General features: G+C 44.9%; 1 protein-coding gene across 1 annotated transcript in view; it reads right to left on the reverse strand.

The window, feature by feature from the left end:
• TUNAR (TCL1 upstream neural differentiation-associated RNA) overlaps positions 1–13,926 on the reverse strand; it is a 77,807-nt gene extending 63,881 nt beyond the window's left edge. Inside the window, exon 1 of the mRNA XM_068252414.1 lies at positions 13,398–13,926. Coding sequence (XP_068108515.1) covers positions 13,398–13,433 — 36 coding nt within the window. The 5' untranslated portion in view covers positions 13,434–13,926. The remainder of the gene's footprint in view (positions 1–13,397) is intronic.
• Between the last annotated feature and the right edge of the window lie 8,893 nt (positions 13,927–22,819).

Below are 22,819 nucleotides of genomic sequence, written 5' to 3' on the forward strand. Positions count from 1 at the left end.
AATGCAACTTATTCATGCAAAAAAACCCACAGCTCATAAACTTGGTCATTGAGTGACTGTATGTCTAGGTTAGAAATAGTGGGCGGAGCCAAAAACAACTAACTTTTTACATGGGAAAATATAAACTGCAGCCATTCTTACACTGTTAATGGCAGGGTTCTCAAACTTGACACACTAGGTCACTGGGTGACCGGGATTAATATTCAGAAAAGTAGGTGGAGCCTACAAGAGCCAATCAAAATTCACCTATTGATTTTCATGTGGAATATTGAAACTGCTGTCATTTATACACTGTTAATGGCAGAGGACTCAAACCTGCTACAGTTGGTCATTGGGTGACTGGGGTTTAAATGCAGGAGAGGGGCGGAGCCACAAACAGCCAATCTGATTTGTTTAATTTCTATGGGAATATACAAATTATTGATGCCAAAGACCCCAAAGCTCACAAACTTGGTCATTGAGTGTTTCTGCGTTAGGGTTACAAAAAGTGAGCGGAGCCAACACCAGTCAAATACATATATGGGCAACGCCGGGTCACCAGTGGGTGGAGACAAATATAAATTTCACTGGAAAAATGTAAACTGCCGCCATTCTTACACTGTTAATGGCAGGGTTCTTAAACTTTGCACAGTTGGTCACAGGTGACTGGGATTAATATTCAGAAAAGTGGGTGGAGCCTACAAAAGTGAATCAAACTTCACCTATTGCTTTTCAAGAGGAATATTTAATTGCTGCCATTCTTGCACTGTTATTGGCACAGGCCTCAAACCTGGTACAGTTGGTCATTGGGTGACTGGGGTTCAAATTCAGAAAAGGGGGTGGAGTTACAAACAGCCAATCAGATTTTTTTTCATTTCAATGCAAATTATTGATGCCAAAGACCACAAAGCTCACAAACTTAGTCATTAAAGTGAACCTCCGGACTAAAAATCTACGCAGCAGAACTGAAAAGGCTTGGTGTTTCTTTAACAGTTTCACAGCATCAGAACTTTGTTTTTCTTATTAAACCATCATTTTTAGCTGCATTTTTAGCTAAGCTCCACCCATCAAAGAAAACTGCCCGGGCTTTTTTTCCCTGATGCAGTGCAAAGCATGATGGGATTTCCTATGTTGTTATTCACGTTGCCTAGCAACTGGGAGGGGTGATCAGCACACAGGACAGTTGGAACTGTGTCTCATGCTCCCTGTCACCTCCTTTCAACCAAAAAGATGGCTGCCCTCATGAAATCAAACATTTGCCTGTTCTTTTAAAGCAGGGTGGGTAAGAGATTATGGGCTTGATTCACTATGCGGTGCTAACCTACTTAGCACGTCTAAAGTCTTTAGGCGCGCTAACCAGGGTGCTAAGTAGGTTAGCACCGGTTTTCTCAATCAGATCGCGCGCTAAGTACCGCGCGCAAGGTCCTATGCGCGCACTAAGTCCCATAGGCTTTAATGGGCACTTCGCACAGAGCGCCCTGCGCTCTGTGCAGTGCGTGCGTTAAGGTTTACGCGCATAAAGTTTTGCGCAAATACAGTTTTGTGCGCGAAAAGCTTGTTTAGACGTGCTAAGGAGGTTTTCACAGGCGTGCTAACAGTTAGCACCGCTTTGTGAATCAAGCCCCATATTACCTATCTATTTTAATTAACATAACTAATGTAACTTAATGACAGTAGGTTTGTTCAGGCTGGAGTTCCTCTTTAAGTGTTTGTGTGTTAGGATTAGAAAAAGTGGGCGGAGCCAACACCAGCTAAATACATACCCGGGCAACGTCGGGCAATCAGCTAGTAGTCCATAAAATCCACTAATGGAAACCAGAGGTGAGAGGGATATGGAAGCTGCCATATTTATTTCCTTGTAAACAATGCCAGGCTTGCCTCTAATACTTTTAAGGTACCCATACATCTAGTGACTTAGCAGCCGATCAACCATCCGATTCAATTATTATTATCAAATCGAATAAAAATCGGTGCTGTGCTAAGTGCATGCCCGATCGAATATGCTGAAATATGTTGGGTAGTTGTGGTTGACCAGGTGTGTGGCGGTAATGAGGAGTGAAATTGAGTCGAACAACAAATGCAAAAAAAAACCAGACTCTGTCCCCCCTAATGTTAAATCTGCCTCCCAGTCACCCGGTGGGAGGGGGGATGAGACATTTAACATTAGGGGGGACAGTGTCCGCTTTAAATTGACTGGGAATTGGCCTGCGTTGTATGGGCAGCTGACAGATCTCTCTCCAATCAGATTCGATCAGAGAGAGATCTGTCTCTTGGTCGATCTGCCCATACATCATCTCATGCATGGGCACCTTTCGCCATAGACCTTGAACAAGCAGATCGAGTGTTTCTGACAAAAATCTGACACAATTATCCACATGCTTGTTTCAGGTGTGTGATTCAGACACTGCTGCAGCCAGAGAGACCAGCAGAACTGCCAGGCAACTGGTAATGTTTAACAGGAAATAAATTGGCAGTTTTTACAGTAAAGATCAGCAGCTCACTCACTATCATTCTGCTCTATAATTAAGCTCCTACTTTTGGTCATACATGGAACAAGAATGGCTCTGATGCTAAACTGGGGGTGCAGTCATCACGGCTCTGTATAGATCAGACTCCAGTCTATTGATTTCGCCATTACAGTGCTTTTGTATCAGTGTAAGAACACTGTCCACAGCTGAGACATCAGCACTTTTATGGCTGACGTGAGCAAGCATTGTGCTCATTGAGTTCCTCTCTAAATTGATCACAAGGTCATTATTGTTGAGTAGCAGAAGATGACAAACGAATTGCTTCAAAATTGCAAATTCACCCTAAGCTTTAACAGAACAGCTGATATATCAGTGGCCAGGTTTAATCACTTGACCACTGAGGGGTTTTTCCTCCTCTGGATCAGAGCAATTTTCACTTTTCAGTGCTCCTCCCGCGGTTTGGAATCTCATGTGCTGGAGAACCTTGTCCTGGCCCTGCCTCCTGTTTATCCCACTTTGATAAGTCAGTCTGAACCACACCCCCTAGTCACATGAGCATGCAAGGGAGGAGGAGTAAATTCTAAATACTCTGTAGGCTAAAGCCACGCCTTCCTACTGAAGCTAGCAGCAGTAGCGTAGCTTAGGAGCTCTTGGCCTCAGTGCGAGTTTTACATTGGGCCCCTTCAAGCGCTCTATACAAAACAGTTGATACGGAGCCCCAGAACCTACCAAGGACAGCAGCAGTGTCAACGAGGTATAAGCAGGGGAGGGGACAGCTGCAGTGTCAGAGAGGTGTAAGCAGGGGAGGGGAGAGCTGCAGTGTTAGGTGTAAGCAGGGGAGGGGACAGCTGCAGTGTCAGAGAGGTGTAAGCAGGGGAGGGGACAGCTGCAGTGTCAGAGAGGTGTAAGCAGGAAAGGGGACAGCTGCAGTATAAGAGAGGTGTAGGCTAGGGAGAGGACAGCTGCAGTGTTAGAGAGGTGTAGGCTGGGGAGGGGACAGCTGCAGTGTCAGATAGGTGTAAGCAGGGAAGGGGACAGCTGAATTGTCAGAGAGGTGTAAGCAGGGGAGGGAATAGCTGCAGTGTCAGAGAGGTGTAAGCAGGGGCGGGGGACAGCTGCAGTGTCAGAGAGGTGTAAGCAGGGGAGGAGACAGCTGCAGAGTCAGAGAAGTGTTAGCAGGGGAGAGGACAGCTACATTGTCAGGGAGGTGTAGGCAGTAGAGGGAACAGCTGCAGTGTCAGAGAGGTGTAAGCAGGGGAGGGGAGGGTCAGAGAGGTGTAAGCAGGGGAGGGGAGGGGAGGGTCAGAGAGGTGTAAGCAGGGGAGGGGACAGCTGCAGTGTCAAAGAGGTGTAAGCAGGGGAGGGGATAGCTGCAGTGTCAGAGGTGTAAGCAGGGGATGGGACAGTTGCAGTGTCAGAGAAGTGTTAGCAGGGAAGGGAACAGCTGCAGTGTCAGAGAGGTGTAAGCAGGGGGGCGGACAGCTGCAGTGTCAGAGAAGTGTTAGCAGGGAAGGGGACAGCTGCAGTGTCAGAGAGGTGTAAGCAGGGGGGCGGACAGCTGCAGTGTCAGAGAGGTATAAGCAGGGAAGGGGACAGCTGCAGTGTCAGAGAGGTGTAAGCAGGGAGGCGGACATCTGCAGTGTCAGAGAGGTGTAAGCAGGGAAGGGGACAGCTGCAGGGTCAGAGAGGTGTAATCAGGGGAGGGGACAGCTGCAGTGTCAGAGAGGTGTAAGCAGGGGAGGGGACAGCTGCAGTATAAGAGAAGTGTAAGCATGGGAGGGGACAGCTGCAGTGTCAGAGAGGTGTAAGCAGGAGAGGGGACAGCTGCAGAGTCAGAGAGGTGTAAGCAGGGGAGGGGATTGCTGCAGTGTCAGAGAGGTGTAAGCATGGGAGGGGACAGCTGCAGTGTCAGAGAAGTGTAAGCAGGGGAGGGGATAGCTGCAGTGTCAGAGAAATGTAAGCAGGGAAGGGGACAGCTGCAGTGTCAGAGAGGTGTAAGCAGGGGGCGGACATCTGCAGTGTCAGAGAGGTGTAAGTATGGGAGGGGACAGTTGCAGTGTCAGAGAGGTGTAAGCAGGGGAGGGGACAGCTGCAGTGTCAGAGAGGTGTAAGCAGGGGAGGGGAGAGCTGCAGTGTCAGAGAGGTGTAATCAGGGGATGGGACAGCTGCAGGGTCAGAGAGGTGTAAGCAGGGGAGGGGATAGCTGCAGTGTCAGAGAGGTGTAAGCAGGGGAGTGGACAGATGCAGTGTCAGAGAGGTATAAGCAGGGGAGGGGACCGCTGCAGTGTTAGAGAGGTGTAAGCAGGGAAGGGGACAGCTGCAGTGTCAGAGACGTGTGAGCAGGGGAGAGGACAGCTGCAGTGTCAGAGAAGTGTAAGCAGGGGAGGGGATAGCTGCAGTGTCAGAGAAATGTAAGCAGGGAAGGGGACAGCTGCAGTGTCAGAGAGGTGTAAGCAGGGGGCGGACATCTGCAGTGTCAGAGAGGTGTAAGTATGGGAGGGGACAGTTGCAGTGTCAGAGAGGTGTAAGCAGGGGAGGGGACAGCTGCAGTGTCAGAGAGGTGTAAGCAGGGGAGGGGACAGCTGCAGTGTCAGAGAGGTGTAAGCAGGGGATGGGATAGCTGCAGGGTCAGAGAGGTGTAAGCAGGGGAGGGGGCAGCTGCAGTGTCAGAGAGGTGTAAGCAGGGGATGGGATAGCTGCAAAGTCAGAGAGGTGTAAGCAGGGGAGGGGACAGCTGCAGTGTCAGAGAGGTGTAAGCAGGGGACGGGATAGCTGCAGGGTCAGAGAGGTGTATGCAGGGGAGGGGGCAGCTGCAGTGTTAGAGAGGTGTAAGCAGGGGAGGGGACAGCTGCAGTGTCAGAGAGGTTTAGGCTGGAGGAGAACAGTCTATAAATGGTTATAAATAATCAAGGCACATATAGAGGTGATCATTACCAGCATAGCACCAATAAAGAGCTAATAAAATTGTTGAAGGAGGGCGCCTCTAGTCCAGGAGACCTGGTGCAGTCGCTACCTCTGCCCCCCCCCCCCCCCCTTCCCCTCCTTATTGCTAACAGCCATGATAAGCTATCAGTAAGAAAACATAGTTTCAGCTAACAAAGCAGTTTTACCTTTCCTTATGTGACTGAAATAAGTGGGTGTGGTTCAGACTGACTGTGCAGGGAGGGTGTGAACAGGCACGTAGCAGTCACTCAGTACTAATATAGATTGTATAAAACATGGTATTTTACTTTTCATTTTGTAAATAGTGCAACTTTTTTTTATTGGATTTAAAATATTGCTTGACTGATTGGCTGTAAGGACACAGGGCCTTTAAATCACGTTAAAGATTTTTTTTATATGTATCTCTTGAGCACTCCATGCACTACTTGTTTTTTTACTCGACCTGTTAAACTATTGTTATTTTTCTGATATTAGTGAATATAGTAATTTAAATTATGTGAGTTCTTATTATGTAACACAAAGTGTAACCTGTGCAGAAACACCTATAAGGCCATTAATTTTTCTAAAGGTGACCACTAATGATTCAATCTTTTTCATCCAATTTTACCAAATTTATGTAGTATAAGGGTAAATTGAGTGAATTGAATGGATAATTTAGGCAAGCTCCAGGAAAAAAGGGCCCATCTGGATAACGAAATGGCGCAGATGGGTAACAAAATCTCAATAATGATAAACATTGTTAACGATTTTTTTAACGATAAATATGGCTTTAAAACAGACGGGAGTTGATAACGAAAATATGTTAACGTAAAAAATCGTAACGTAATTCAACAATACAGCTTAACCCAATCCACTTTCACACAGAACCCTGCCCTGGTGGTGTCTAACCCTAACCACTCCCCCTGGTGGTGCCTAACCCTAACCACACCCCCCCAGTGATACCTAATCCTAAACACCCCCCCTAGTGTTGCCTAACCTTAACCAACCGCCTGGTGGTGCCTAACCCTAACCCCCCGGGTGGTGCCTAACCCTAACCCCTCCCCCGCTGGTGTCTGACCCTAACCCCTCCCCCACTGGTGCCTGACCCTAACCACACCCCTGGTGGTGCCTAACCCTAACCACCCCCCGGTGCTGCCTAACCCTAACCACACCCCCGGTGCTGCCTAACCCTAACCACACCCCCGGTGGTGCCTAACCCTCACCACCCCCCTGGTGGTACCTAAACCTAACCCCCCCGGCTGGTAACTGACCCTAACCACACCCCCGGTGGTGCCTAACCCTAACCCCCCCAGATGTGCCTAACCCTAACCACACCCCCGGTGGTGCCTAACCCTAGCCACACCCCTGGTGGTGCCCTAACCCATCCCCCTGCAGAAACACCCTTTTACACATAGAAACGATAATATCTTTGATAACGTAAAATCTGCACGTACAAACAAAATAATATGACAAATGTTCACAGGTGGTGACATCTTTAGTCCTGCCAGGTGATCTGTACAGAACGTTCGTTACTGAGAGTTCTATGCACAGAGGGAGATGCTGCTTGCTTGGCATTTGGATAAAGCCGTTATTTCCCACAATACAACGAGGCTCACAGACAGACAGACAACTGTCAGGATCATGGTCATGACATCACACTGTGGGAGGGTTTTCCCCACTATATTAGCCATACAGACCCTTCCTGATGACCTATTTAAGAAAAGGAAACGATTTCTCATGTAAAAGGGAGTATCAGCTACTGATTGAGATGAAGTTCAATTCTCGGTTACAGTTTCTCTTTAAATGGTTAATTAGACCCTAGAACCCCCTCCCATGGTAGGAAAGTGTTATTTTGGACAATGCTGTGTGTTCAGCAGATTTCTCCTTTCTCCATTCGCTCACTTGGAAGAAGGCTGAAAAAATATCATTTAATCCATTATATCAGCAGCACTGATATGTAACAAGCACGTTCACAAGTTCTGCCACTGTGGCATTTTTTTTTCTCTTTTTGTTACTGGGTCTCACATCTTCTGCAGTGTTGCTAGGAGACGAGGAAACCGGGTACCAGCCTGATCTTGCTCTATCTCCGTCTTGGGAAATCACTAACTGCTACTTGCTTATCAAGACAGCGTCGTACCAACGGATAACACTGGACCTGCATAGGTGGTACAGAATATTCCTAATGACACCTATAATTGCTACTCTCCACCATTCTAGTGGCACGTGGATGCTGGACTTATAGAAACTTGCTGTTAAACCTTCATGGGGGGAAGAAATCCTGGAGATTTTGTGTGCAGACTCAGAGAGATGCCTGGTCCTTACCCTAACATGGGGAATGTATGAATAATAATACGCTAATCTCTAATGTAGGCACTAAGCAGTACATACAAGCTACTGAATCACAAAAGCAAAATTATAAGAAGTGAATTTATTAGAGTTAAATGAAAAAGATAGATGAGCAGCCCCCTTAATTACAGCAGGAGGATCTCGCTGTAGGATGACAGCTGATCTTTAATATTCTTCCTGCTCTATTCATCCCTATGTAACATAATCACATTCCAAAGATAATGAAAGGATTAAGACTATAACCTTGTGTCCTTTCTGGGGGATTCATTTCATTTCCGCACTTTGCATTTTTTTTAACTCATTCATTAATTATTGTATATGCTTATTTTTGCCTTTAGTAAGTATTATATGGAGATTTGGAATGATTTTTTCTCTATTTATAAATTGCTAACATTTCAGGCAAATGCTGCTGCACACAAAGTAAGAAGTAGAGGTAGAATTAACAAAGTCATCCTCAATACAGTGTAAAAGTTCTGACCCAGGAGGAGAGATGGACCCTTTGCAAATCAGTTTATAGTTTAACTTACTTCCAACTTAAAGCGTATCCGAGATGAAAAACTAACTATAACAAGTAACTGTCTATATATCTTAGCTAAAGTTTAGATAGTTTACACAGCAAATCTAGCTGCAAACAGCTTTAATAGAATATGATTATTTCTTCCTGTAATACAATGACAGAAGCCATGTTGTTTGTAAACATTACACAGAAGCAGGCTTATCTGCATCTTGAGCAAAAAAACCTAATCCCCCCTCCTCCTCCCCCCTCCCCTCTGCCTCTGAAATCTCTGGCTAGTAATACCTCCCCCTCCTCCTGCCCAGACTGAGCTCCCATCAGCCCTTGCTACTGTCTGAAAATGCCAAGGCTCTCTGAATACTGTGGGCGGGGCTTCTTTAGTTTATAGGGAATAAGAGTATTAAAACAAAAACAAAAAAGTATTTGGCTGGAGGAATGCCCTATAAACAATAGGAAAGGAACCCAATTATGCAATGAGTAAAAGTTCATCTCGGATCCACTTTAATGATATGACTATTTGTAGAAGACTTGTGGAGACAATACCCCTCATTTTATTAGTCGGTTCCTGGTCAACTTCTGAATTTTGTATTATTTATTATTTTTTAGCTATACTTCAGTAAAGATCAATGGATATGAGTCAAAAAGATCTTGGACATGCAGTGTGTCAGTAATGGCTTAATTTAGCATCTTAATGCATTGTCTGTCACTGTCCAGTATAGCATTACCATGTAATGCTTAATCCATTTTGGGTGTGGCCATCTTTGCTGGCAACTACTTCTGTTAAGCAGGCCATACACTGGCTCGATTCACGGCCGTTTCGACAGCAGATCCGATCCTGGGATCGAATCTGCTGCCAATCGCTTGCGCTAAACGCACCCGCCGATCCGATTCCCTCCCGAAATCGGATCGGTCCGTCGATCGCGCCGTGCGGGAAATTACCCTCGATCGCCCGGCGGTAGGAGCGCGTCGCTTGCAGCGTACGATTCGGGCCCGATCCGAGCATGTATACATTACCTGAAGCTGGCTCCGGGGTCCTCTTCTCCTCGCTGCACCGCATTTCCGCATGTCCCAGTGTACGCTTATACTTCCTGTGTCACTCCGGTGACCAGGAAGTTGAAATAGAGGGCGCTCTATTTGAACTTCCTGGTCACGGAGTAACACAGGAAGCGCCGGGATGGAGCAAGAACAGCGGTGCGGTGCAGTGCGGAGAAGACGCCCGGGAGCCAGCCTCAGGTAATGTATACGGGGGGGACAGGCGGCAGGAGCAGCTGAACAGATTGTGATCGGTTTCAGGCTGAAATCGATTCACAATCTGTTTGCAGTAAAGGCAGCCATACGATCCCTCTCTGATCAGATTCGATCAGATAGGGATCTGTCAGCTGGTCGATCTAATGGCACATCGACCAGTGTATGGCCACCTTTACCAAATCAGAATTCTGAACCTGAACTCTTGCACAGGACAGTTTTCCATGTAGAGAAATGCACCCTGAATGTATTTAGAGAGTTTAGCCTGTCTAAAGGTGGCCATACACTTATAGATTTGCAGCAGATTCGACCATCAGATAGATTTCTGTCAGATGCCGGTGAAGTCAAATCTGACAGGAATCTATCTGATGTGTGCCACACACTAGGAACAGATTTCCAATAGATTTCAGAATGAAATCTATTGGAAACCGATCTAAAGGTGGCCATACACTCGTTAGATTAGCAGCAGATAGATCATCAGATAGATTTCTGATCTATCTGATGTGTTTAGGAACATTTTTTACTAGGAACAGATTTCCAATAGATTTCAGTATGAAATCTATTGAAAATCGATCTGATGACATTTTTTTTTGCCATCAGATTTCCATTAGGTCCAACTCAAAATGATAAACAATCTCAACAGATCGAACTAGATTTTCCAGCATGTCAGATAGAAATCGATCGAAATCAATCAAAATCGTCCGCAAATCGATCGATTGGTCAATCGATTTGCGATTGATCGTTCAATTTCGATCGATCAGCCGCTAATCGGCTCAGTGTATGGGCACCTTAAATGCATTACTGGACCATTAGATCCAATGCAACTCTATGGGCCATTGATCTGCTGCCAGCAGCAGATCGACCCAGATTTTCCATCCTGTCAGATAGATCAAATCGATCGAAATCGATCATAATAGTCCGGAAATTGATCGATCAGCAAATTGGATAGAATTGATTTCCGATCGATCGATGGCTGAAATCGACCAGTGTATGGGCCCCTTTAGTTCTGCTCATCTTGGACTAATCACAACTGTAATTTGATCTCTCAGCTGTGTCAGCTGGCTGCCACGGCAAAGCAGCTAATTGGTAAACACAGGATGTTAACCCTATGTCTGTTTCCATGAAAGCAGGAAGTAGACGCACTGCAGATTTATTGCATGATTTGTATCAGCTGTAACAGAAATGCTTTTCTTTGAAGGCTATTATGCTGTTGCTTATCTTTTAGGGCAGAGAGGAAGTTCTGAGTTCAGGTCCACTTTAAAGTAAATCTAGTGACAGTCATTTAGGCTATCCTTGCTGGAGTTTCTCTTAAGAAAAAAAAGCTAACTGATTAGCTGCTACTCCTCAAGTTATAAGCTATTCTGAGACATCCGCCTAGGACAAGTATGGAGACCATACAATTCAGATTGACAAATAATTAGCAGGTGAGTGATCGAGAAACTTGTAGAGTGTCAAATTGACAGGCAAATATTTAGCAGTTTTCTTTCTTTGCTTTTTTTAGGCTGGTGACCATTTTAGCCTTAATTAACGGTATGCTTGGAAAAGGTAATACTGAATTCTGCATTGTTTTAGCCTTCTCTGCTACATCCGGATCTGTGTCCAAGCAGCAGACAGATGAATTTCAAGGAGTTCATTAAAGAGACACTGAAGCGAAAAAAATATCATATAATGATTTGTATGTGTAGTACAGCTAAGAAATAAAACATTAGGAGCAGAGACATAAGTCTAATATTGTTTCCAGAACAGGAAGAGTTAAGAAACTCCAGTTATCTATGCAAAAGAGCCATTGAGCGCCACGACTTTCAAAGTGGCAGAGAGCTCTGTCTTCTGAAGCTTGTTATCTCAAGTGTCAGTCACTGTATTTTGTTTTTCTCTGCAAGGAAGGGTTAATAGTTCACTGGCCTGCTCTGTAAAATCATTTAGAATGCTGAGTAGTGTGTAAACTGCAAATATTAGAGAATGATGCAATGTTATAAAAAACACTATATAACTGAAAATAAAAATATGAGAATATTTTCTTTGCTACTAATGTTCTAGTAATTATCCGTACTACACAACCAATTCATTACATCATATTTTTTTTTTCGCTTCAGTGTCTTTTTAAGTACTGAAGTTTCCCCAAATCTGGGACTTCTGGTCCATGGTGAAGATAGGTTTCACAATCACCTGTTCTAATGCTGCTGAGAATCAAATAAAAAATTTGACAAATTTCTGTTGCTTCTAGCAGAACTTAAAGTGAACCTGCGGTGAGAATTACATGGAGGCAGCCATATGTATTTCCTTTTAAACAATACCAGTTGCCTGGCAGCCCTGCTGATGTATTTGGCTGTCTGAATCACACCAGAAACAAGCATGCAGCTAATCTTGTCATATCTGTCAAAACTTTCAGAAAAACCCGGTCTGCTGCATGCTTATTCAGGGGCTATGGCTGAAAGTATTAGAGGCAGAGGATCAACAGGACAGCCAGGCAACTGGTATTGCTTAAAAGGAAATAAAATGGCAGCCTCCACATACTTCTCACCTCGGGTTCCCAGCATATGGACACTATCTCAGTTTGTCGTTCTAGCCATTCCCTTCCAATCACAATAGTTAAAGGATACCTGAGGTGACATGTGACATGATGAAATAGACATCCGTATGTACAGTGCCCAGCACACAAATAACTAGGCTGTGTTCCTTTTTTTCTTTCTCTGCCTGAAAGAGTTAAATATCAGGTATGTAAGTGGCTGACTCAGTCCTGACTCAGACAGGAAGTGACTACAATGTGACCCTCACTGATAAGAAATTCCAACTATAAAACACTTTCCTAGCAGAAAATGGCTTCTGAGAGCAAGAAAGAGATAAAAAGGATCAATAGTTCATAGATTTTAGCTCTGGCATACTTGAATGAATGTGGCATTGAGCAAAAACAATAAAACAGTAAAAACTTAGATTTAAGTATAAAATAAAAATGTGGAATATCTTAAAAGTCATTTTTAGGAGGAAGATGGATACAATTGTTTATTTCATTAGTATATTTTCGCTTTGGATGTCCTTTAAACAGAGCATATTTAAGATTAAAAATAAAAAGAGATGAACCAATATAGATCTGAATACCCTTTTCCATTACCAAAAGTTGCGATCTCACTAAAACTCAGCACAGATCAACTTAACTGAAACTGGGTGTGCCCCGAGCTCTCTTCAATGACAAAGCCCTATACACAACTGGAATATACTGAGAATTTGACAGAGAGATCGAAGATAAATGTCAATAGCACCAAAAAGAGGTAATGGCAATCAAGACTCAGAATATTGGTTGTTTGGCTATTCACTAGTTAATTACATAAACAAACTCCTAAGGTTTACCAGACTTATAAGAGAAAAGGAGTGAATTGATTTTTTTAGACAAGAGATACTTCAGGTGAGTATAGTTATTTATTGAGGTGAGTATTGTTATTCAGTCTTGTAACTTGCTCCATACAAAGGCTTTGGAAAACTATAATCGGTGTCAGGCTGGAGGAGAGAGGCCGTTCTTACAGCGACTCGTACATTCACGTTTCAGGCTATAATGAAAAAGATTTCTAATTTTAATGGCTAATTATGTATAAGCCAAAGTGCATAGAGAGCAATGACGGGGCTGATTGACATAACGTACCTAGTGAATTATCTCTATCTGTTTACCTTTGCATTTATCTCTCCTTATCTGTCTTAACTCACAATTTATCTCTCCTCATCTGTTTATCTCGTGTATTATCTCTCCTTATAGTCCAGGTGGGAACTACATAAGGTGAGATATTTCAAGAGAAAAGCTTTGTGAAACAACCCCAATGTTTTATTTGTGTGGCTGAAGATACACTTTAATTGACATCGGTAGCCAATTAGCAATACAGAGTTTAGGGTTGCCACAAACAGGATCACACTGCAATATAAAAACTGGATCCTACCCGACACAGCATTAAGAACTGGGGTGAAGGGCACATCCTGCCAACCGGGAGGTGTCCATGTTTGTCCGGACCGACCCAGAATCAGGGGACACAGAAGACTTCATCTCACTGAATTGTCTTGGCTTCAGAGTCTCACCATCCTGTTCCATATCTCCAAATAAAAAAAAAATGGTTTTAGCTCCACCAAATCATATCCAAGACGGTGGACAAAAAGTTCCAAAGTCTACCATAACTGACCCTAAAACGCTGCTGAAGCTTTGGTGCCACCATCGACTTGAAGGTTCTCCAATCCACGTAAACTTCTCAACCTGGGACCAGATTTCATCCTGTGTGATGTAGCGAGAAATAGCTCACTTCTTTGTCACAGAGGGTTCGAAAAAGTCAAAGGTCCTCGACTAGGCTTTCCAGGGCGTCAAACCCACGCCATGGGCAAGTGCTGAACTCCTCACAGCATGGCTTTCTGGGGTGGTGGCATTGCCTGCAGAGGACTTCTACATGAGACAAGGAAGGGAGAAGCAGCTGGAGAGATGAGTGTTGGTTGTACTGAGGCTTAAAGCTCAGTCAGTCGGATTCTCTCTCTCCTGGCTCCCCTCCCTCCTCTTTCTCTGGGATTCCCAACACCCCTCCATACACACACCATTGCTCTACCCCTCCCAGTTGCTCTGTTAAGGAAATTCTATTACCTCTCTTTTGTGCACAGCAGACGAAACACGTTTAATACTTCAAGGAATATTGCATTTTCCTTTAAACATTGAAAATGCCACTCTTTGTTTCCAGGAAAGCAGAAATAATGACAGTAAAAGGCAAGTTATTTTCTGTTGTGAAATTGTGGACAAAACGTTGAATCTCCATTTCTAGGGACACTGGGTGATGCTTTTAGGAACATTGCTAGAAAGGCGTTCTCTGGTCATGCAGCACGAAAGCCCCAGGATAGAATCCCAGCACCCCAGGGAAGCTCTATATACATGGAGTTTGCATGCACGCCTCCAGTCCTGTTTCATTAGGGATTCTCCAGTTTCGTAGCTGCGTCACAAACATCCCCCAAATTGGCCATAGAAAGAGATAGGGAGATATTGTTCAGCAGGTAGCAGGAAAAAAGGGCGCCCTACACACCTTAATGCAATTATCGTTAATACGGCGAAAAAAGGGTGCATCGATAAATATCGTTAATAACATCAGAACATGAAAGTTTTTTAAGTATGTTATTGTTTTAGAAGCTTGCAATGTTATAGTTTTTATCATATTATTTAGTTTGTATGTACAGATTTTACGTTATCAAAGATATTATCGTTTCTATGAGAAAAAGGGTGTTTATGCAGAGGGAGTGGTTAGGGTTAGGCACCACCAGGGGGGGGTGGTTAGTTTTAGGCACCACAGAACGTGTGAGGGTAGGGTTGGGTTAAGTAGTATTATTGAATTACGTAACAATTTTTTACGTTCATATCTTTTGGTTATTATTTTCCATCTGTTTTTCCAGTGGTATTTATCATTAACCAAGTTTGACAAAGATGTTTATCATTATCAGATTTCGTTATCCACCTGCTCCATTTCGTTATCCAGCTGGGCCCTTTTTCATGCACGCGTTCAGCAAGCTCTCACAAAAAAGTACTAGTGATATATATATACCGTATTTTTTGGAATATAAGACACACTTTTTCTCCCCCAAAAATAGGAAGAAAAAGTGCCTGCGTACTCCTGGCAGCAAAAAGAGTAATAGCTCGCTCATGGAAAACCCCCTCATTGGCCTTTGATATCTTCAAAGCATACCTGAGCTCCGCGCTGTGCTTTGATAGGATGAAGGCCATCCTAGATGATGCCCTCTCTAAATTTGAAGCTATCTGGCAACCCTACTTTCTCAACTATTCCCACTGGATCCCGCAATACATCACAGAAGTTTAGCTCCTCACGACATAGATGGCAGGTCAGCCGTGTCCTCTTCTCTCTTCCTTCTCGCCCTTCCTTCTGTCTTTCTTCCCTATCATTTCTAATCTTCATTTCCTCTCCCTTTTCACTACTTAACTCACCTCCACCCCCCACCCGCCTTTCTACCTGCTTTAAATTCTTCCTCTCCCCCTGCCCTTGTTTGTCTTTGCTCATACAACCTGTTGTCCTTTAGCTGCTGATCCGTCACCTCTGCAGACGGTTCCCTGGTGAAATGTGTCTTCTAGCAAAAAGTTTGGACAAAGTAGGATGCTGGTACCTGTTGCCTCGTGCTGCCAGCATCCAATTGATGTTTATGTGTGACTCAGTCGCCTCGGCGACCACTTAGATTCCAGGCTGTACCCCTTCCTACGTTACCCCCCAGAAGATTTGGTTTACTCTGTTCTGAATAGTAAGAATATATGTATTAACATGTATTTGGGTATGATGAGAATCCTCTGTACTATGCCTTCCTTGTTTTCTTATGGAAAAACAATAAAAACTTTTTGAAAGAAAAAAGAAAAAGTGCCTGCGTCTTATATTCTAAAGGCAGGGAATCCCCAACTTCAGAACCGCCCGCCGATGCCATCCGCCAATCCGCCGCATTGTCGGGGACTCCCTGCCTTGTCCCCCTGTGTGATCTGCCGGGTCCGCTCCCCCGGTAACAATGACGGCAGAGCAACTCACCTTTCTATGGATTCCTGCGCTGTGTAGTAGTCTGCTGTGTGGTCCTCCGCCTCCAGCATGTCAGCTACACCTGTAAATGAAAAGTTAGCGGCAGAGACACTCACCTACTCAGCGGCGGCAGCGCGATCTGCAGACACCTCGGTCCCGGGCGGCTTCCCTTAGAGACGGCTCCTGTGAATGATTCAATGAGTCATAGGAAATGACTCAATGAGTCATTAGCAGGAGCCGTCACTAGGGGGAGCCTCCCAGGACCCAGATGTCTCCAGATCGTGCCGCCGCCGCCGAGTAGGTGAGTGTCTCTGCGCTAACTTTTCATTTACAGGTGTAGCTGACATGCTGGAGGCGGAGGACCACACAGCAGACTACTACACAGCGCAGGAATCCATAGAAAGGTGAGTTGCTCTGCCGTCATTGTTGCCAAGGGAGAGCATCCACATGGGGGGGGGGAGCAGAGGACAGGATGGGCACTGGGGGGGGGGGGGGCACACACATGGACATGCACAGGAGGGGGCACACACAGGAGGACAGGAAGGGGACACAGGGACTGGAGGACCACACAGGGGGAGTGAAGGGGACACAGAAACACACACAAGGGGGGCAGGAGGGGACAAACACAGGGGGACAGGAGTGGACACAAGGGGCCTGGATGACCACAGAGGGGGGTTGGAGGAGACACACAGGACATGAGGGGACACATGGGGCAAGAGGATCACACAAGGTGGCAGGAAGGGATGCCACACACAGGGGGACAGAAAGGGACACATAGTGGACACAAGAGGACAATGGGGAGAACATGTACTGTACAATACGCTCCTGGAATATGGACGCACCAGGTTTAGTATATACTGTATACATTTTTTTCCCAGATTTTTGCCCTCTAAACCTAGGTGCGTCTTATATTCCAGAGCGTCTTATAATTCCGAAAAATACAGGTATATGTGTTTGTGTGCATGAAAAAAGGGCGCTGTGAAAAAAGGGCCCGGGTTATTAACAAATTTGGCTCCAGGTATTAATATAATTTGCTAACGAGAATCATCGTTCTCAAGCTTTATTAACGGTAATTACTGTTCCAAAAAACAAACGAGAAATAATAACGAATAAATATTAACGTTAAATATCGTAACGTTTTTCGTCAATACTTCTTAACCCAACCCTACCCTCACACAGAACCCGCCCCTGGTGGTGCCTAAAACTAACCACTTCCCTAGTGGCACCTAACCCTAACCACTCCCTGGTGGTGCCTAACCCTCTTCACCTTTACCAATGTAAAAAATATGTAGATGTAGTTTTACTATTTGGCCATAAGATTGGGACCTTGAATTTTCCTTTTCACCTTGTGCTTCTCGCTAACCGGAAGCACAAGGATGATGCGGAAAATTTTACGTGCAGAAAGATCGAAGCCTCTTGTAAGATCGCTTCGGTTTTTCTGCTGGGGACACGGATGGGTGATCGGGAACCATGCTCCCGTTCACTGATCCCAGGGCTACCGGGGAACACCACGGGGGCACACCCGCGATCGCGCGTGGGAGCACGCCGAAGCGCGACACCGCAGCAGAGCAGCCGCCCGGACGTGAGCTTCACGTCCAGGCGGCAGAAATGGTTAACTTGACTTACATCTTTTATTGTTTTTCAATAACATCTATTTACCCCAAAAATGTGTTCCTCTTTCTTTTATCCATTCTTTTTTGCCCTCGTTTGTATTTCTTCTGTTTTTTATCTTTAATTATTTTGATCTTCATCTGTAAAATTTCTGATCTTCATATGTTACAATGCCCAAAATGAGACCAGCCAGGGGATATATATATATATATATATATATATATATATATATATATATATCAATAATTAAATATTTGTTCCCCCCCCATCATCCTGTATAAGATGCTAATCTTGTCTAGGGTGAATTTAGATCTTTACCGGGGAATGCAAATTCTAGAACATACCGTTTATACTCGCATATAAGCCGATCCGCATATAAGCCGACCCCCCCCCCCCCCCCCAACTTTTACCTTACAAAACAGGGAAAAATGATTGACCCCCATATAAGTCGGGGGTAGGAAATGCTGGATTGGTGCAGGCCGCGTGATCCCCCCAGTGTGTCCCAGTATAGCTAGTATGGTGCCCAGTATAGCTAGTAAAGTGCCCAGTATGGCCAGTATAGTGCCCAGTATAGCCAATATAGTGCCCAGTATAGCTAGTATAGTGCCTCAGTATAGCTAGTAAAGTGCCCAGTATAGCTAGTATAGTGCCCAGTATGGGTAGGTAGTGCCCCAGTATAGCTAGTAAAGTGCCCAGTATAGCTAGTATAGTGCCCAGTATAGCTAGTATAGTGCCCATTCTGGGTAGGTAGTGCCCCAGTATAGCTAGTATAGTGCCCAGTATAGCTAGTATAGTGCTCCAGTACTGGTAGGTAGTGCCCCAGTAGAGCTAGTAAAGTGCATAGTGCCCATTATAGCTAGTAAAGTGCCCAGTATAGCCAGTATAGTGCCCAGTATAGCCAGTATAGTGCCCAGTATAGCAAGTATAGTGCCCAGTATAGCTAGTAAAGTGACCAGTTTAGCCAGTAAAGTGCCCAGTATAGCCAGTATAGTGCCCAGTATAGCCAGTATAGTGGCCAGTGGCCAGTATAGCAAGTATAGTATCCAGTATAGCTCATAAAGTGCCCAGTATAGCCAGTAAAGTGCCCAGTATAGCCAGTATAGTGCCCAGTATAGCCAGTATAGTGCCCAGTATAGCCAGTATAGTGCCCAGTATAACCAGTATAGTGACACTCTCCCCCCCCCCCCCCCCCCCCGCGGCCACCGCTGCTTTTACCTGTTCAGCCGGCGGCCGCTTCCTCTAATCCGGGTTCCCCCTCTCGCTCTGCTCTCCATCATGCGTATAAGTGTATCACAGCAGCGCGCCCGGCGCTGCTGCTGTGACGAGGCAGGAGAGAGCGGTTCAGCTGGTAACGCTGATACACATCACCGTTACCAGGGAAACAGCTCTCTCCTGCCTCGTCACAGCAGTGGCACTTATATGCATGATGGAGAGCGAGAGGGGCACCCGGATTAGAGGAAGCGGCCGCTGGCTAAACAGGTAATAGCAGCGGCGGCCGCGCAGGGAGCGAGGGAGCGGGCGGGCGGGCGGGGGGGGGGGGGGGGGAACACCATCCACCACCACCACCCCCCACCACCCAAGACTCGCATACAAGCCGACCCCCAACTTTTGGCCCCCTTTTTGGGGGTCAAAAATTCGGCTTGTATGCGAGTATATATGGGTACTCAGGAAATTAGTGATTGTTGAGTCAAGGCCACCAAATTTTCATTAAAAATTGAATTTTACTTGTGACATACAACATACCCTACTAAAATCGCATATACAAAAGAAGACAATAGCTCACATAGCCAACATAGCTTGACAAATCAATAACAGTACATCATTACATTTTTCTGCATTATTGGTCAATCCTAGAGAAAGGAGACACTGTAGCAGAATATTTTCCTAAACCGCGGTTGCCTGTTATTTGTTGTCTGGTCTTCATCTGTATTTTTCTGCTCTTCATCTGTCCTCTTCTGTTCTTTATATGTCTTCTTCTGTTCTTCATCTGTTCTTTTCTGTTCATCTGTTTTCTTCTGTTCTTCATCTGTTCTTTTCTGTTCATCTGTTTTCTTCTGTTTTTCATCTGTTCGCTTCTGTCCTTCATCTGTTCTCTTCTGTCCTTCATCTGTATTCTTCTGTCCTTCATCTGTATTCTTCTGTCCTTCATTTGTGTTTTTCTGTTCTTCATCTGCCTTCTTCTGTTCTTCATCTGTTTCCTTCTGTTCTTCATCTGCCCTCTTCTGTTCTTCATCTGCCTTCTTCTGTTCTTCATCTGTTTCCTTCTGTTCTTCATCTGCCCTCTTCTGTTCTTCATCTGCCTTCTTCTGTTCTTCATCTGTTCTCTTCTGTCCTTCATCTGTATTCTTCTGTTCTTCATCTGTTTCCTTCTGTTTTTCATCTGTTCTTTTCTGTCCTTCGTCTGCCTTCTTCTGTTCTTCATCTGTTCTCTTCTGTTCTTCATCTGTTCTCTTCTGTTCTTCATCCGTTTTCTTGTGCTTTGTGACTTGTTTGCAGGATGCCTCGCCAACCGCCAGTCACCCCGTCTCTTTGCTTCCCTGCCACTAAACGACTGGCTTCCCTGGATTCAGCATATCACACTGGGATAACCGATTGGTTCATTGCTCTGGACCAATGGGAAACCTTGGCAACACCTTAAAATATGCCAAAAAGCTATTACTCATGAATATTGGAGATATCCCATGGGGCATACAGTATCATATTTATTTACCAACTTTACAGTTGCACTTTAACCACTTCAGTTCCAGAAGTCTCTGCCCCCCTTAAGGACACCCGAGGCAAAAATAGTCTAATGAAATAAACAATTGTATATATCTTCCTTCTCCTAAAAATTACCTTTTGAGATATTCCACAGTTTTATTTTATGTTTGAATCTACCTTTTAAGTTTTAACTGTTTTATTGTTTTTGCTCAATGACACATTTATTGAAGTATGCCAGAGCTAAAATCTATGAACTATTGACCCTTTTTATCTCTGCTCTCAGAAGCCATTTTCTGCCAGGGAAGTGTTGTATAGTTGGAATTTCTTATCAATCTCTGGCTAGTAACCTCCTCCTGCCCAGACTGAGCTCCCATAAGCCCTTGCTACACTTTGAGCTGTGGGTGAGGCTGTTTTTTTATAAGGAATTGGAGTAGTAAAACAAAAATAAATAAATAAGTATTTGCCTTGAGGAATGACCTATAAACTATATGAAAGGAACACAATTATGCCATAAGTAAAAGTTTATCTCGGATCCACTTTAAAGGGAACTTGAAGCAAGAGCGACATGGAGGCTGCCATATTTATTTCCTGTTAAACAACACCAGTTGCCTGGCAGTCCTGCTGATCTATTTGGCTGCAGTAGTGTCTGAATAAAACCCGGAAAAAGCATGCAGCTAATCTTGTCGGATCTGACAATAATGTCAGAAACCCCTGATCTGCTGCATGCTTGTTCAGGGTAAAAGTATTAGAGGCAGAGGATCAGCAGGGCAGCCAGGTAACTGTCTGGTATTGCTTAAAAGAAAATAATATGGCAGCCTCCACATACCTCTCGCTTTAGGTGTCCATTAAATGCATACACCCCATCGTGACATATTTTGTCCTTGCCAAGAAAGAGATGCTTTCCTCTCAAAATAAGAGCAGGGCTGTTTCTGGGCACAGTCCACCCAGGCAAAAGCCTTGGGGTGCCCTCTAGTGTACAGAACTCAACATTGCACTCTTTGCATTACTAGAATTGTGTTTCAGGCAGGCTGCCATGCAATCGCAGTATAATCTTGTTTTTGTATTTGCCCAGTGATGTAATGTAGTGTAACAATTGGTAGAGATGGTCAGTGAGGTGCAAGTAATTCAGACTTGCATGCAGAGGCATAGCTATGGGGGGCGAGGGGGTACATATGTCCCCAGGCGCAGCACTGTGAGGGCGCTCAGCAAAGCTGCTACACCTCACATGTGTGAAAGGCGGCTCCCTGACTGCCCGAAGTGCCTCTGTTTATTTCCGCCCCTCTGCAGAGGAGTGCAGAAGTGTTACCGGCAGCTATCTAAACGGGGGGCACATCTGGCTATCTGAGCAGCAGGCTATTTGAACGGGGGAAGGGGCACATTTGGCTATCTGAACAGCATTTGTACATTTGACCCCACCCATGAACGTGACCACATTCCTATGTGTGGCCACACCCATTTTGTCCAGATTGGAGTGCAAAACCTATCTTTGTCCCCGAGCGCTGAAAACCTTAGCTACGCCTCTGCTTGCATGCAAACAATATGCAGCTTGGAATTACGGCAAGAAAACTATTTTCTTGTTGATTTTTCCTGGCCCAGCTTTACGCTGCATACAATTTGCATGCAAACTGTAATTGTCTCTCATCTTCAATCTGTACCACCTAGTCCTGCTATACCCAAGCTTTCCTCTCCTCCTTACTGCTGTGTATCTGCTTTAAACACAACTCCCAGGCACGCTACAAGTCACTGCAAGCAATAGCTTTCATTCTTACAGATTAATGCTTCATTTGAACCCAATTAGAAGGAGATTTCTGTGGCGCGAGCTTCTCTCTCTGGCGGGGAGGTCTGTCGCTGCGCACGCCGGTGTCTGACGCCTCTGAGATACCAGAGGTGTCTTGTTAGAATCTGAAATCACATCTTCATAACAGGAAAGCAGCGAGGTCTGTTTATAGGCACAGTTTCCCCCCCAGTCTTTATAACTGCCTGAAATAAAAAAAAAATATCACAATAAAAATTCAAATGATATAAAAAATTGCACAAAACCCACAAAAAACAAAAAACAACAACCATTAACGGGCACCTGTAACCAGCCAGGGCAGAAAAAGTTAAAGTGAACCTCCAGACTAAAAATCTACTCAGCAGCACTGAAAAGGCTTGGTGTTTCTTTAACAGTTTCACAGCATCAGAGTTTTCTTACCCAAGCCTCATTTTTAGCTGCACAGAAGAAAACAAAACTGCCCGGGCATTTTTCCCCTGATGCTGTGCAAAGCATGATGGGATTTCTGATGTTGTTGTTCTCCTTCTGATGTTTTATTGCAATTTTTTTTTAAAACATTTTTTTTGAGATTTAAAGCCTAGCGTGCGCAGCTGGGAGGGGTGATCAGGACACAAGACAGTTGGAACTGTGTCATATGCTCCCTGTCGTGGAAGCAGGAAATTTGGGCGCATGAGGCAGGTGGACAAAAAGGGCGCCGCCATTCACTCCCATAATAAATATCGTTTAAATCGGCGCGCAACAG

The sequence above is a fragment of the Hyperolius riggenbachi genome, chromosome 9 (assembly GCF_040937935.1).
Source record: "Hyperolius riggenbachi isolate aHypRig1 chromosome 9, aHypRig1.pri, whole genome shotgun sequence".
NCBI lineage: Eukaryota > Metazoa > Chordata > Amphibia > Anura > Hyperoliidae > Hyperolius > Hyperolius riggenbachi.